Source organism: Athene cunicularia (genome assembly GCF_003259725.1).
Source record: "Athene cunicularia isolate RWA chromosome 4 unlocalized genomic scaffold, athCun1 chr4_part2, whole genome shotgun sequence".
NCBI classification, from domain to species: Eukaryota; Metazoa; Chordata; class Aves; order Strigiformes; family Strigidae; genus Athene; species Athene cunicularia.
In genome coordinates, this window is record NW_020799099.1 from 16,949,054 (window position 1) to 16,965,428 (window position 16,375).

At 36.4% G+C, this 16,375-nt stretch overlaps 1 protein-coding gene across 7 annotated transcripts in view; it reads left to right on the forward strand.

Annotated features, from left to right (window-relative positions):
- TBCK (TBC1 domain containing kinase) overlaps positions 1–16,375 on the forward strand; it is a 152,633-nt gene that overhangs the window by 64,509 nt on the left and 71,749 nt on the right. For all 7 annotated transcript variants that reach the window (XR_003398258.1, XR_003398260.1, XR_003398259.1 and 4 more), the window contains exon 23: positions 10,877–11,052. Coding sequence is in view for 2 of the 7 variants with exons in the window: in XM_026847359.1 (XP_026703160.1) it covers positions 10,877–11,052 (176 nt within the window). In the remaining 5 variants the exon portion in view is untranslated. The remainder of the gene's footprint in view (positions 1–10,876; positions 11,053–16,375) is intronic.

Genomic DNA, 16,375 nt, shown 5'->3' on the forward strand with positions numbered 1-16,375 from the left:
TGGGTGATGCTGAGAGAGCAAATACAGTATATGTTACCTTTGCTTTATCCTGATCTTAGTCTGGCACATAGCAGAAGAATGTGCCAGGAAAATGAGGGTAGTAAGGGTGGTGCTACTATGATAATATGATTCCTGAGGTACCAAGAACAGGGGCAAGACTCTGCTTTCAAACGAGTGCTGCATCTTATGTATCAGCAAATTTACCACTCAAGAAGGTTGTTTCATGGATTGAGGGCCAACTGTATGAGTAACTTTACTTTAAAACATGCAGTTTTGCTTATAGCTTAGTCTTTAACATCTTGCCTTAAGTTCATGTGATTCATGTGATAATGTACATTATGCAATTCAAAAATTATTATTATTGTAGCTTGATTTGATTACCACATTCATTACGCATTGCACGAGTAGTGCGGTCACCAGCACCTTTTGCTGGGAAACAAACCCAGGAGGGAAGCATCCAGATATATACAGCAATTTGCAAACAGTTGATCCTGTAGACCAATTCACTCCCACCCAGAAATGGGTGCAGTATAGGACCTGGTGAACTTCCACCAGAGATCCATACCAATGCCATCACTGACATACAAAGATTAATTGTGGTGTTGAGAAGAGATAGGACAACTAACTGAAAGATGGGAACAGATACTATTAGAGAATAGGTAAACACTTAGCCCAGACATGAAATAAAACATACTTTCAAGTAAGCCTTGTAGGTTAGTTCACACAATAAAATAATCTTCTCTATTTTTGGAGCAAGAGAAGGGCTTGTTCTTTTAATGCTATGCACCTTGGGAAGGTGTATTTTTGTTGACACAAGGCTAGTCAGTGCTTCCGAAGGAAGAATCTTGACCTCAGATAGGATGTCTGGAAAGACTGGCTGTGGAAAAGCAATCCAGATGAATAAAGGAGCTACAGTAAAACTGTTGAATTGGAATATGTGGAGGATTCTGATGAGAGACGCTGCCATGTAGGTTTAAGATGCAACATGTAATCAAAGATCCAGCTGCTATTAAAGCACAAGAATGATTCTCCAAGAAACAGATTTTCTCTGATGTGGGAGAAACAATTATATATGTTGCCATTGTAGCAACATGCCAAAATGCTGAATCCCATGATGGTGAAAGCTGTATAAATGATTAGAAGGATTACATGCATCTCAGAAATGGGCTGAAGATTTAAAAAATATTTTAAAATTCTTCACTAAGATTGTATGGTACAGTTGTGAGTGGTCTGTTTCTGCTGACAGCAGCAGAATTAGACATACATCAGAGAACTCTACTTTGACCCTAGGTAGCTACCATTTTACTTTCTGTTCATTTTCTTCCTCAAAATCCTCTGTCTGCCCACATCTGTGATTCATATACTTTTATTGTGCCAGACTTTCTGGTGGTTCAGCATTTAGTTAATTAAGATTTGGTGGAAGGAAGAAATGGCAGTTGGCTGCCAAGCCCACACTGAGTTTGTGGGTGTTTGGTGCCTGTTCCCATTTGTTTCACCACTTCTTGAATAAAAATGTGAACTCTGAGATCAAAACACCAAATTTAAGGTGACTGAAAGAGATACAGTGGGGTCTTCAGTGCACTAGTGAACAGCAAAAAAACTGTTTTTGTTGAGGCTCTGAGGAATAGATGTCGTAGTAGCTCTTTTAAAAGGAAACTTTTTTCATAACTCCAGCTATGAAATTTTGACGTGTGGCTTTGTTGTAGCTTACCCAAGTTTGGAACTGTTGTTCCCCATGGAAGATGACACTGCAAGGTGATTTATCATGCAGTTAGTGAAGCTGGACTGCTTTTCCAAACTATAGTCTATCTGAAGAAAAACAGCAATTTGGCTCTGTCACATGATGCGCATGATAATGGTGCTATAACTATAACATAAAAAAATGGGATTAGAAATACCAAAAGACATCAGGAGCAAAAAGGAAACCATGTTTCTAGTTTTCTTTTTTTGAAAGGTGGAGGTATGACTGCTATTTATGGAAGCATCTTTTTCTGAACATATTCTTCATCTTTGCTATGTTAAATAACTTTTTTAGATGGCAGTGGCAGGTATATGTTTTTATGCAATTCCGAAAGATTATTGTTGCCAAATACTGGCATTTATGAATGAAGCAGAAACTGTGCATTGCTGCTAGTAAGTGGGGTTTTCTTTGCTTTCCTTTTTTGCCCCCCCTTCCCTTTTTTTAAAAAATGGCTTACAGCGAACTATGGGTTGGGAGCTGGCTTTGGTACAGAAGCAGAGCAATTTGTTAGGGCACACCTGCTCACCAGGGCTGTTCAATAGTGTCAAACTCTGTAAGATTGATATCATTTTACCTGAAGCTGTGAATTCTTCAATTATTCACATTTTCCACTTGTAGTGACATGAACAAAATGCAGTTCTATTTCTAGATTGTATCTTCTTGAGACTAAAGAGAAATGCTGCAGTGGGTGACACACTAAGGATAAAATGCCATAATCCTTTATTTTATTTATATTAGTATTCTTGCTATCTGTAGCACTAGCAGAAGAAAATCAAATATATATCCTTTAGCAAAGGACTGGCTCAAGAGATGGTGTTTCATAAAAAGGGTGAAAAGTGAGTTCATCAGTAGAACTTTCCTAATGCATGTCTTAAAATCAGTCTGAGGCACAGCTTACACCTCCTGTTTCTTGATAGAACTTGTATGTACCCTTCATAGCAAAAGGGGACTTCAGATAATACAATAAACCACCTGTTAGTCATGTAGGATTTTAAAATCAAGGTACATGAAGGTAGACTGTCAAACATACTAGCATTTTTAGGCATGGGATGACAAAGTTCAGGCCACTTTTATCCGAGTTTTGCCTCTGGACGTGGCAAATTTTTTTTTCTCTTTACAAAAATATTTCAAAAATGTTTCCCTCTTTGTTTTTGTTTCATTATAATTATGAGAAAAACTGGTTCAGGATTAGACTAGTGCTTATGAAAGCAAGAGCATGCACTAGATTTTTATTTTTTTTTCTTACAGTTACGGAAAATGTTGCTGACAGTGAGGTGCCTAATAGGGTATCTGTCTGTGTTTTTGTTATGCTGAATGTGTTTCTTTGCCTGTACAGGTATAAATGATTTTTCTAATAATCTTTAGTTCTCTAGTTGTTAATGGAGAAGGATTTTAATATAAGCTGCACAAATACTACAGTGTTAAAATTCCTTGATTAAAATGTACACTAGCAGCATATCTCTGATTGTAGATACGTTTTGGGGGTGTGCATGTCCAGTGTTGTTAATAGAGATACACATAACTACTTAAATACAGAATTGGAATGGAAGTGCAGTCTGAAAGCTAGAAAAAACTTTCTGCCAAAATAAGGACTGAGAAATTAGGTCTGTTTAAGTGAATTCTCAGTGGTCTCATACTTTGGGATAGCTGTCAATTCCCTTTGGCCTACTTTCTCATATTTAAAGAACTTAAACTCTTGCCTTTATAAATCAGCGTGAGGCATTTGATTCTGTCTATCCAAACTTCTTTGTTATTAATATACTAAGAGCTGGAGTTTAGTAGAAGTCAACAGAAAGACCAAAACTAAACATGAAGAACTAGAGCAGGGTTTGTACCTAAAGCTAAACTTTGTTGATGTCGCAAGCTCAGAATAAATTTCAGGACTTGATTGTTAGCATTGAAGGGCAATTCAGGAAGCACAGGTATCCCAACTGGGAAAACATCACGTTGCATGTGAAGAATAGTTGTCTGTATTCTAACAATGGTGATAAATGGGCTAAGTACTCATCAGGGGTGTGTCCAGGTGAAACCCCTGTTACTGCAAAAATGTAAAGTCTAGGCAAGCTTCTGTTAGGGGATAGACTAGTCACATATCATTTGACTTCAGAGCCAGGCAGAGAGCTAGACAATCTCTTGCTGGTTCTTCAATACTTATGCTTAAAAAAACCCCAAACAAAACCTTTTTTTCTTTCTGTTAATTAACTGGCATAGTATAATCTAAAGCAACAAATTCAGCACTCATGTAAACTGATAGAGTATAAACCACAAACTTGTCTGCTGGGAATTTAACCCTGAAATGACACAAACTTAAAAATGCCTTAAAGGTGATCTTTTTTTTTTTTTTCTTTTTATAAAAATATATTTAGGAATGTGCTTCTTAAATGCTCTCATGTAAATTCAAATGGGGTATGTTAGAAAGCTTTTTCCCAGAATAGGGGAACTTTTTTTACTTCTGAGTAGGTTAATTATACAGCAAACTTTAAGTCATTTAGAAATGTATATATGTTAGATAATCTAAAGCTACTAATTTTGCACTGTGAAACACATAGACTTGACTAATGGTAAACACTGACAGTTTTGCAAGTAAGTTACTGTAGTGTCAAATGATAAGAACATTTTTTTAGGAATTAAGTGTGGTTTAAGCATTGATACATAAGCAAGATGATTCCTGTTTACAGTTACTGTATTTGTGGGAAAATAGTAACATTTTAGTCTTGAATGATATGTTTCTTGCTCTGTGGTAGTTGGGTGTTACATGGTTCAGGATACTCTTTAGGCAGATCTAGATACCTTACCCATATTTTTACCTAAAGTTTTTTTCATTATTGGTCTAGGAATCAACAGGTCAAATTAGAGGCTTTGATCCTTTTCTCATGGCAACAGATACTCCTTCTCAAGGTTACCTGAATTTTTGTCTTATTTCAAAACCAGAAATTCTAAGTTACTTCATGTTATTTCCTTAAAAATATCCTGAAGGCTAACAAGAGGAGAGCTCTGCTAATACAAAGGTCTTCTACTTATGGCTCTTTAGAGACTGATCAGTTTTATAAGCATTTGGTCTGGTCAGAGTTTCCGACTGTAGAGTTCTTTATCATTTTATACCTGTTGTGTCTGGGAAGCAGCTGAAGTGGCTCTTTTACACCACCCAGCTAGAAACTTAGATGGTGTGATCTTTATTAATGCATACTGAGCTTCAGTATTTGCATATTCCTTCAGATTTAAGATAAAGGAGGTAAGTTTCACTAGCATTTGAGATTGCTAAATGTTTGTTGAGTCGGTTTTAGAAAGTTTTTAGCAAACTGTACAACACAGAAAAGCCAAAGCAATATTTTTAAATTTTTGATGGAATATTGTTGAATGTTGGCATGTTCTTCATTTCCAGGTGTTTCTAAGAAGTTTCTTCTCTAAGCTGATCCTTGCAGTTTTGTAAACCTGTCCTTTTATGCATCTCCTATAGATGGTTAACATCTAGCTATGAAATAATGTTCATTCTTCTGCTGATCTACTTTATTTCCCCTTATTCTTGCATACATCTCAGGTTTTGTGTAGTAGCCTCCATCTGACTATTTCCATTATACAGTGTGAATTCATATCCTTCTGTTGTTGGCCAGTATCCTAATCTGATATTAGGGCCTGACCAGAAGTCGTTAACATTTTGTTAGCTTGTAGAAATGTCTGCTGTTAAACAGCCATGGCATACCTCATAAAACTGTTTAAAACACTTTCCTGTTGGAGCTTAGCTGACATTAGTTGTCTTTCTCGGTAAGACATAGCCTGTGACATTTGGTGGTCACTTACGGCAAACCTTTACTCTTCATATAGCCGTTCATCATTCTATGTCTTTCCTGCTCATCTTTATCACTGCAGGACAACATCACATTTCCATACTGGAAGGCATTCTTGATGAAACCTTTCCATTAAACTGCTGAGTCATAGTAATTTTTACAATCATGAGTAAGAAAAGGATTCATGTTTGTCCTTGATGAAGTCTAGTGTCTCGGAAATAACTCATGGTGTTTACTGCTGCTCCTCTCTGTTGCTCAATACTTTAAGTTCTGCATAAACTCATCCAGGTGACTGCATAACTGCAGGTACTGTAGTAATTGTACTTTCCATAACTCCTCTCAGCTTCCCTTGTTTATACACAAGCTGCAAACATACCTACTGTTGGTCTCAGCAGAAGCATCAGTATCTCACATAGATTTGTCATGTCTACTCGAATTATCTTCATAACACCCTCTGCTACAGAACTCTTTATCTGGATACATTCCAAATTTCTCAGTTCTTGAACGTCTCCTTTATGGATTAAGACAAGAGACCAACAAATTCTGTTTCTGTTCTTTGGACGTTACATGTAATTTCATTGCATAAAACCAAAATTCATTATTCTCCCAGCATTTCTGAACCTCATGCAGATGGTTGATGTGTTTTCACCAAGCAAGGGCCTGGACCATTTCATTTTTGATACACTAACTGCTGTTTGTGGGCATTCAGACTTCAGAATAGTTTAAAGTGTTGTCTTTCCAACAGCAAGACAACTGTCACATGTACACTGAAAACAACAGTATTGTCCAGAGGTAGTAAACAATATTGATGTGGAGAACTGTCTAGAGAATTGTAGAGTAATGTGCTCTCAGACAAGGTAGCCTGTCAATGCAGCATTGAAATTATTGATCCTTATTACAGCTGTGCAGTATGCAATCTGTCTGAAGACATAGTGCTGTAGTTTATTCCTTTACTTCTGCATCCAGTAATTTTTCTAGCTGAATGCAACTTCTATACACCTGCTGTGTTACATAAGAACTGTGATGGCATCTTGATTGACAGCACTTGGACTCCTGGCAGCTCTTTGAAAGATGCGCACCTTGCATCCATGTAGAAAGAAGAACAAAGACTTCTGTCTTATTAGCTGAAGAGTTTTAAAATTAATGACTGATATTTGTTACCTTTTAAATTTTGTTGCAAGGTTCACTGAAAGGGATGCTGATGTGTGTAAGAGCAAATTACTATCCACAAAACAATGAAATAACACAACTGTCCTATAATATATGAAATAAATTATATAAAAAGAATAATTTTGCATTCCTCTTTTCTTTTAGAGTAACCTTCTATCAGTAATAGAGATGTTGGATAGAAATGTCACTTCTCTTCCTAGATTTGTCCTTTTAAATATCTAGGCTTAGTGTATCTTTTTGTATGTCATCAGAAAAGAAAAGTCTTATGGCCTTTCACCTCTATTTGTTCTAAGAGCAGGAATTGTGAGATCGAACTGACTGACCTATTCACCTTCTCTGCTTTTATAGCAAAGAGATTTTCTGGCCTATTTATGTGGCAGTGTGGTGGCTGTTGTTGCCTGGCAGGATAGTAGTAAAGTATTTGTGATGGAGAGGTCAAACCAAGCCCATAATTCTGGGCTGTTTCCAAAATGCAGAAGCAGTTTATTTTGGCCAGATTTCTGAAGTGGTTACTTGTTACCCAAGGAAAGGGCTCTGGAATTGATTAGCTGCTCACAAAGACTTGGTCTGTGTACGTTTTCCTTAAGAACTAACCATTCATGTTATGTTTTTCTCCATTACTTGCTTTCATTTGCTGTGAACAACATATGCATGTCCAGTTTTGCTGTAAAAATAAAAAGTTCTGTGTACTTTTGTCACAGGTGTATTGCCTTTAAACTGATGCGCTTTTTTTAGCATCTGTTTCAAGTGTGGTATACTTCTCTCCTGTATCTATAATAAACACAAAATGTATGTAGCTTAAAAAGCATCTATGTCCGCTGAGCTGTCCTTTTCAGTTGGGGCTGTTGACAGAGGCAGCAGCTTGGTAGGGAGTGATAATTTTACATGAACAGAGCGAAATGAGTAACATTTTAGAGCAACCAGGAATTTTAGTTCAGCAAAGGAGCACAATACTTCAGTAAGCTTAATATTGACATGGGACATGGCAAAACCAGGACATTACTATTAGATCATGTTTTGTTTACTTGGCCACCCCTGCCTTTTTCAGTTCCTGTATTATTTGCATATTTAGAAATCTCAGGAAAAGCCTTTTGATGCAAAGTAATAAAGTAGTTAGCTGGTACCACAGAGTTGTTTCCTATAAGGTTTTGATTGCTGCTTGACTTTGAGCTCAGTTGAGCCAGAACTCTTAAACCCAATGTTATCAAATGAAACTTGTGACTTTTAGTTCCTAGGTATTTGGGTGTCAGCTTTGGCTGTTTTGAAATGCAGGTGCTCTGCACTTTTTTGAAAACTAGACTGCTAAATTTTGAAATGTAAACTTACTTTTATAGTAATTATGTTTCAAGTTAGGCTTAATTTTTTTCAGTGCACGCTTCACAGTTAATGACACTGTGTTATGGCAGCATGATCTTCTTGTAGATTTTCCAGCAAAATAATTTGTATCAATACAAACGGAAGGCATGTGCTTTTGAAACTACACAATACCCCAATGTTGGGACTTTGAAGAGCACAGAGATGTGTGTACACTCATGAGTGATTGGGCCCTCCCTGTCCTTTCTAAACGTTTCTGTTTGCTTCTTGCTGATGCCTTGAGAGTTACGTGGAGCCTGTTCTCAGGAGGATCTTCCTCTAAGATGTTTGCACATGACAAGTAGTCTGGCATCCTGGTGAGGTACTCTGTTCATTTGTTCATAGTCCTGCACAAGAGTCTAGGTACTGGCTTAATGTATTTCCACTACTGATAGACCAACAGTATGTTTTCAATATGTAAAATATGTTTGTTTTCTCTGGCTTTTAACACAGTTACTTCAGAGCAGGGTGAGTGCAAGCAGGATTAATACTGTGTGAATGCAGAGTCTTGGTGAGATAACAAAAGATGGACATTTAATTGGAAACTGACTCATTTGTCATATATTTGAAAGGGCATGGGAAGAAATCAGAATTGAAATAGCACAGCAGACCCTTACTTATTAGCCAAAGGGACGAGGAAAGATCTTATCCAGCAAGGCTCCAAAAGACTGCATTACATTTTAGTTACTGACAGGAAGTGATTTTCTTAAACCAAAATTTCAAAGTGAAGATGGGCTTGAAGGTTACTCAAGTGTGAAGCTTGTTCATGCAATGTGACTAACAAATATTCTGTAAATATTTACACCGGTTTAATTTTGTCTTAAACTCCAGTATCCTGAAACTAATTGGTTCTTTAAAAAAGAATGTGGAATGTGGGCAAATTCTTTCACTAACAAGAAGTTTTTCTCCCTTGTATGTTATACAAGTTGACTATTCCCATACATATGCATACATGTACCTATGTGTATACGTTTATTCTTCTTTTAATTATTTGTGGAAATGACAATCTACTTGTTATATTTTTATTTTTCATTCCTTAGAAGCAGAGTAATTAATCACCAGACCAGAAATCAGTGTTAGGCTTTGGTTGGCTTCCTCCTAAACCTTTTAAAATTCCCTCTTGTTCCATGGAATTTCATTTTCAGGCATGGCCAATGTCATCCTGAAACGCTGCTTAGAAGAAATGAGAAACCAAACAGCCAAGAGTCACAGAATAACTGAGTCCTAGATTATTATTTTTTTTTTACTTATGTCTTGATGTGTGAGAACTGTTTATCATTTTCAGGGAAACTCATTGCTGCATTTTCCATTTCCAAAATGAATTCATTTAGAGAACTAGTGAGCTTGTTTCTAAGAAAAATATTTTGATAGTCCATCTCCAGTGCTTAACTCTGTCAATCTCTATTTCTGCTTTCAGCTTTTTAATAACTTCCTACTCCATATAGCATTCCTATTCCAACCCCCCCAGTTCACTGTTTTCAGTTTCAGATATTTGTACGCTATTATGCCCTCTCACAACCAAATGTTTCTCAAGCTATTAATTATTGTTATTTGTTCGTTTTTTTTTTCTTTTTACTGGCTAAATTCAGCTTTCATCTCACTTATTACAATAGTACTGCTAATATTGCCTTAATTAAGACAGGGCTATAACTCACTGTTATAGCAGTCTCTTTACAGAAAAAAATAAAACCAAAATGGACTACAGTTTTGAACTGAAATTCTCAACTTTTTATAAATAAAATGAGTCTTCAGAAATGTAGAGAAAATATGACTAATAACCATGCTTCAGAGTGTATTCTGAGCTCTAGGAACAATAACCAGTGTAAGACATCAACTGTCTTTACCTGAATTTAGAAAACATTAAATTTTGCAGTTATATGGATTTTTGTTTTCTATTACAATATATTTGAGATTAAAAATCTAGTAAATTTACATCACAGAATGAAAAATTGTTGGTTACTGTTGAGACATTATATTGTCCACTTATCCCTGGCAAGTATTATTCCAAGTAGCTAGGTTTACTTTTTTTGTTGTTATGCATATGTTTTTCATTATGCTTCAGCAATTTTTTTTTTTGACTGCAGCTTATTTAAGGATGCTTCCCATTTGATGGGTGTCTGCTTCCCTCCCAGGTTGAGTAGTATTTTGTCACACACGCAGGCACTTCACTCCTTCAGCCAGAATGTTTCACTGTGAAAGTCTAGTTGGGTTTTTTTTTTCTTTAAAAAAAAAAGCTCTAAAATCCATTCTGTTTGCTACCAGGCAAAAATTAGTGTTTGTTTTCCACCAAACAGATAACGTGTAGCTTTGTTGAAATGGCAGGCCACACAGAGTTTGACAACTGAAAGATTTCAGTCTGACTCACAGCAGTATTTAACTGACAAAGACACTCAGTTGATCCAAAAATCCTAATGTCCATACATTGCATGAAATGTACTTTTGATGTATTGCATGTACGTATATCTAAGAGTCAATAGTCTGACTTGTAAAGACATTTCATGAAGATGCTTTACAATGACAAGGTTTCAATTATATTTCTGTCTTTGGTTAAAGTTCTGTTACGGTTCTCTTAAACAGCTTGCTGTATTTCTATAAATAGCTAGGAATAAAAGTAATGCTCAAAATGTCTTTGCTAGTTTTTCATTAAAAATTTCAAAATTTTGTATGGCAAAATGTCTTTGAAAACTATGTGCTTTTTAAAGGGGAAGAGAGATAAACAGCGGTATAGATGGACTTATGTATAATTAGCAATATCATAGCTAGGTTAATTTGCTTTACTTATTTTTCATGATTGCATTTCTTGCTTTTTCTCTGAATCCCTCATCAGAGATTGACATTGAGCGTTGTGTTCGTGAATCAATCAACCTGTTTCGCTGGACCCCAAAGAGTGCAACATACAGGCAATATGCACAGCCTCCACGGCAAGCCAGTGAGAGCAATGGCACAAAAAGTTCAGTGTCCTGCTTTTCAGCAGACTATCAGGAAGCACCTCGAAGTGACCTAGTAAGTGACCTGGGAACTGGAGGGGGGGGAGAATTGTTCAGATTGTGTGTTTTTCCTGCCCCAGGTGGGGGTTTTTTCTCTTAAAATTTAGACCGAAAAATACCCACCAAAACTCAGTTACTAACATATCTGTTGTCACATTCAAGCACAGGGGTTTGACACATTCATCGGATGTTCTGGTTTGCTTGTCATCTGGTGCACAGTGTTAGAGCCTATGCCATATTATTAATTTTGATGAACAGTCCAATGCAGTGAATTAAAAATATCTGGGAGGTTGTTGGGGTTTGAGGTTTTTTTAACTTTACTGCTTTGAACTTCAGATTCTTTGATGTACATGCCAATAAAATCGCTACTTCTTGTGCTGGATTTCTGCCTCTCCCAACTCCTGCCTCTTCAGTTCTGTGGTGTTTGTTACCACAACAGACCAATGTCCATGACTCACCTGCAGAACTACAAACAGGCTTTATCTTAGGAGAAAAATACTGAAAAGAACAGTTTGCCAGTGAGAAGCAGGTAACTGGGAAGTGATGCAGGCAGCTCTGGCTGCTTTTTCGATCTTGGCGTGTTAGGTTAAAGGTATGGTTGAAGTTTTTTTGAGAGGTAGTATGCAAGTCACGTCTGTGTTTGTCTTGGCAAAGAATAACTAGTGGCTAAGAGTATATCTTCATTAAATAGATACTCAATTCAGCAAAAATATTTTTCTGTTCTCTCTCCAGTAAAACCTGATGGTTGTTTCCCTTGTCAAATACACCATCTGAAGAGTAGTGATTTGAAATTATTCCTTTCCTTCCTCTCAGCAGTATAAATCTAGGCAGTCTCTTAAAAATTAAACAGTCTTGCTTTTTTTCCTTTCACATTCTCCTACAATCAGAATTCATTCACAAGTAGGTTACAAGAATAGGGGAAGGATATATAGACCTGCCATATCTATTTGATCAATTGCATTAGGTTTTAGTCTTTCCATTTCTTGTTCCTAACTACGAAGCAGTGTATTGCTGCTCAGGTGTATCTTAACTTTTTAAGTAAGTCCTTAACCTGAGTGTGATAATCAGTTGTTTTCTTGATTTTTACTTTAGATTTGATTTTATTTCTATTGCTGTATTTTCTAGAAGCCACAGCCACAAATGCAGGACACTGAGTGCTAGATAGGCAGTTGCAAAACAAAATGAAACTCCAGAAAGCTTACGGAGTTTAAGAAATAATAAGTAGATGTAGAAAAGCATCTGGGAAGAAAAGTAATAGGAGAGTATTGGTGGTTGTTATACAGGAATTGTAGCCAACACAACTGCTGCTGTGCTGTTGTAGAGATATGTAGAGAAACTTCCTGAAAGAGCTTAGGGCTGCGCACTCATAGAGTAATTCAGATAGGACCTTAGGAAGTCATCTGGTACAAATTCCTGCAGAAAACCGACCCAACACTGAATTCATGTGGGGTTGCCCAGGGCTTTGTTCTGTCAGGTCATGAAAGCTTCCAAGATTATGCAGTCTCTCTTGGCAGCCTGACAGTGCTAACAGTGAAAATGTTTTTGTGTATTGTGCTAGCTTTTCTTAATGTTACGATGACAAGAGAGGAAAAAGACAAGTCTTCTCAGACCTAAGGATGTGCTTGTGCCTTTCTGTGTCCAAGCACGAGTGAAGGGACTTGGAAAAGCAAGGAAGGCCACAGTAGAAAACAAGTGTCTACTGAACAAAGATTTATATTTGTAGCAGAAATAAAAAACCATTCTTTTGGGTTAAGTTTCTTTCAATGTAATTTCATTTCCTGAGAATTATTTTTTTTTTATGGATAGCAATTTTATTTTCATACCAGAAGTTGGGTTTGTTTGTAATGCCAGTAACTAGGCTCATCTATCCCACAATTTCCAAGAAATTAAGCAAATGGTTTTGGTATGTTACAGAGAAGAAAAATAAATACCGTAACTTCTGTTGCCTTCTCTTTCATTTCTACTTAACAGCAAAGCACTTTTCATTTACTGTAGTGTAACTGATGGTTTAACTACTTTTGAAGCTCAAGTGTATTGAATATTTTGGGTGCTGCTGTAGGGGGGGGGTTTAGCTCATCATATGGAGCAGCACTATGTGATTTATACAGAAATATGTGAACATATTCAGGCTCTTTGTGTGGCAAAAGAGGAAACTGATCTCATGGACACCTGAATGACAAGGAAGTCGATTCACATGTTAAGTTACAGTCTACAAATATGTTTGCTCTCATGTGCTGTTTTTTTGTATGAGAGATTTTGAGATAGATGTATACAAGCCAAGCACATTTATGGTTCTGTCAGGAGCCATAGTTCAGACTTGAAGATCCTGTGTAACATGATCCACTAATGAGCTACCTCTCACTTGTGACCATTTTATTGTGGTAAAATACACTAATTACACCCAAAGGTGTTGTGGTTTGGTTTTTTAACCTTAATCCTGGAACTAGCTATCTCTTTCTTGAAATGTGTACCCTACTGGTGTTTGCTGCCATGGGGAAACATTTTTCTACTTGAAAAGCATGGAATCTGAGTTTATTCTTTTGTACACACAGTAGCCTTTAGTGGATTTTCTAAAACACCGTTGTGTCCTTGGTGGTTCAGTCTAGCTCTTAAAAAATGACTTTGCTGTTTTCCCACCTATTTAGTTGGGCATTATTTGAACAAACACTTTGCACTACTTCTGCATCTCCAATTTTGTATTTGTGGGTCATCTCTGTAGTTGAGGGTGGGGAGGGTAGGAAACAATTCCTTTGTCAACAAAGCTGTGGGTTTGCTTCTGAAGGTAGTTTATGACTTCTTGAAACATTGTTTAGTGTATTTAATTCTAAACACCATCTGTCTCCTAATCCTATATTTGTATTTTCTTTTTAAGATGCTTCAGTTTGTTTCTTAAGAGTTTTTTATTGGATATTCAAATATTTGTGTGTATCTGCATGTTATGGTTCTTTGGTTAATAATAACAGAAGTACTTGCCCCTGGGTGAGCACTTTTCTCCCTAAATCAGCAGCCAGTAAAACAAAACTATTTTGATTCTTTTTATCACTTAGCATTGCTTAGTTTTCATTTTAGTGACATCTGTTTGCATAAAGAGGCTTGTGTGCTCTCTTCCTTCTTGGACTTGTGTGTTGCTTAATCTTCTATCTTTTAGCCAGTAAGCATATTTCTACTGAGATAAAATCTCAAGGAGGAAATAGTTTCAGAGGGAGCCTTAAGTGGGTTTGTGTGTTTATTTTGAGAAAGATAAAATGTCAAAACTAAGAACAGAAAAACTCCTTTAGATTCACTGCTAAATTTTCGTAGCAGTCTACTGAAATTCGTGTCTCTAATTTTTTATTGACCAGTACACAGAGACAAGTAACACTTGCCATGTAACAATTTTTTGCTATGCCTGTATCTCCCTTATAGACATGGTAGGTGTTTGCACTCTCCAGCTACCTGTACACTTCTAAATGAAAGTGAGAGAATGATGCAGTTATATTTATGAATATCTGCTTAGGTGTGACAGGGGACTCCCAGAAATCCCGGGGCTGATACAATTAGACCTTGTCATTGTTTTCTACCATCAATCCTCTTTTCAGTGGTGGGAGTTCCTGATGAATATTGGGGAGTGAAAGCATTCAACTGGAGAAAAGTCTACCAGATGATTATTGACCCATGCACTGATCTAAATACCACTGGTCCAATTCAGCTTTTCTTTTTTGATGCAGTAGGAGAAATACCAAAGGGGGAAGATGACTAATGGTTTGATGAAACAGTACAAACATGAAAAACATTTGTTTTTATCAAAAATAATATGAGCAAAGTTTTCTTATGGTAAGTTTTCTTTGCAGATAATCAAGAATAGGTTGTGTGAGAGACTTCTTACATATGGGAATTCGGGCCTATTTGCAATAAGCATGTTAGCACTCAGTTGCTTTTACTTTACTGTATGCACCTAGGATATATTTGTCTATATCAGATGTATTGCTTAGGTTTATGTTAAGCCCTTTACTAACTGATGTGTAAAGTCAGTCTATTCTTCTAAAAGAAACATAATGAGTAGTGTCCACCAACATTTTTGTTTCAGGGTACAAGCAGGGATATGTCCAAGTGCACTGTCAGTGCTGTTCATAATGACTTATGTTATTCTGCCTCAAGGGTCTTCTGATTGCCTTGACCCTTTTCAGGTTTGTTTTGTGTTCTGGTTTTGTAGGGAACTTGCTTTTGTTTTCTTATTTCATTGTGCTACTACTCAACAGAAAGCTGTTCCTAAAATTCATCTTTAGTTCATGTTGTGCAGCACATTAACTGATCAAGATCTGAGTTAATGTTTCTGATTTATTTTACATGTACCTTTGATGCTTCTGTTTTTCTGATTGTAGCTGCTAACAGCTCAAGTGAGCAGTTGTGTTTGTCGTTTTTCAGAAGAGTTGGTTAAAACACACTTTTTGTGTCACTCTCCTGTGAGTGAATAAACACTGTTTAATTAGGCACGTCGTAAGCCTATCACATTCTGACAAATATTTTTGTGAAATGTTGAAATCTTCAAAACTTTCTCTGTTTATTTGTTAGCTTTTCAAAGGTTTTTTGATACTCATAAGCCAGTCAATCAACATCTAGAAAATGGGGAGTGTAAGGAACACTACTTCTAGTGCTTTGGTTTTGCAGATTAAATAAGCTGAAGGAAGCCTTTTTTTAGCACTTGCTTTACTCTGCTTGTTTTTAAAAATAAGAATATGTTTTCTTACAGTTTATTACTTCTTCTGATAGAAAATAAGGCATTCAGTTACCAGAGTGGATAAAACAAGCAGTACATGACTTAGGAAATAACTGATGTTAAACATTAATTTAAGAGTCTCTAATTGAATGTTGTGGTTGTTTTCAAGTTGTAATATAAATAGCAATTATATTAATTGAATATAAACTCATTGGAACAAATATGCTCTGTTTTTTCTTAGTTGAGACAAAATTAAAGGAGTATGTTTATAATAATATAAATATTTATATGAGACTTCAGTAGTTTGTTAGACACTCAGATCATATTTAAGAATTGTAAACATATTTTGCACAGACTTGGTTTCTGAGTCTCCCTGGGATGTGTTTGTCTGCTATAAATGTAAATGGGCAGTTGGAGCAGCCAGAGCACTCTCTGCTGAAGCCTTAGGCTCAGGTTCTGGATTCACTGATTGTCCATCTAGTCCTTCCTCAAAAGCCTTTGCAATTATACCCACTTTGAAGTTGAAAGCTAAGTGTATTTGACCTTTTTGACTTTCCACAATTGGGATTCTGTGACTGATTAGCAAATGTGCTGGGGGGAAAGGAGTAATTATACCTGTAAAATTATTTTTAAAAAAACCAAT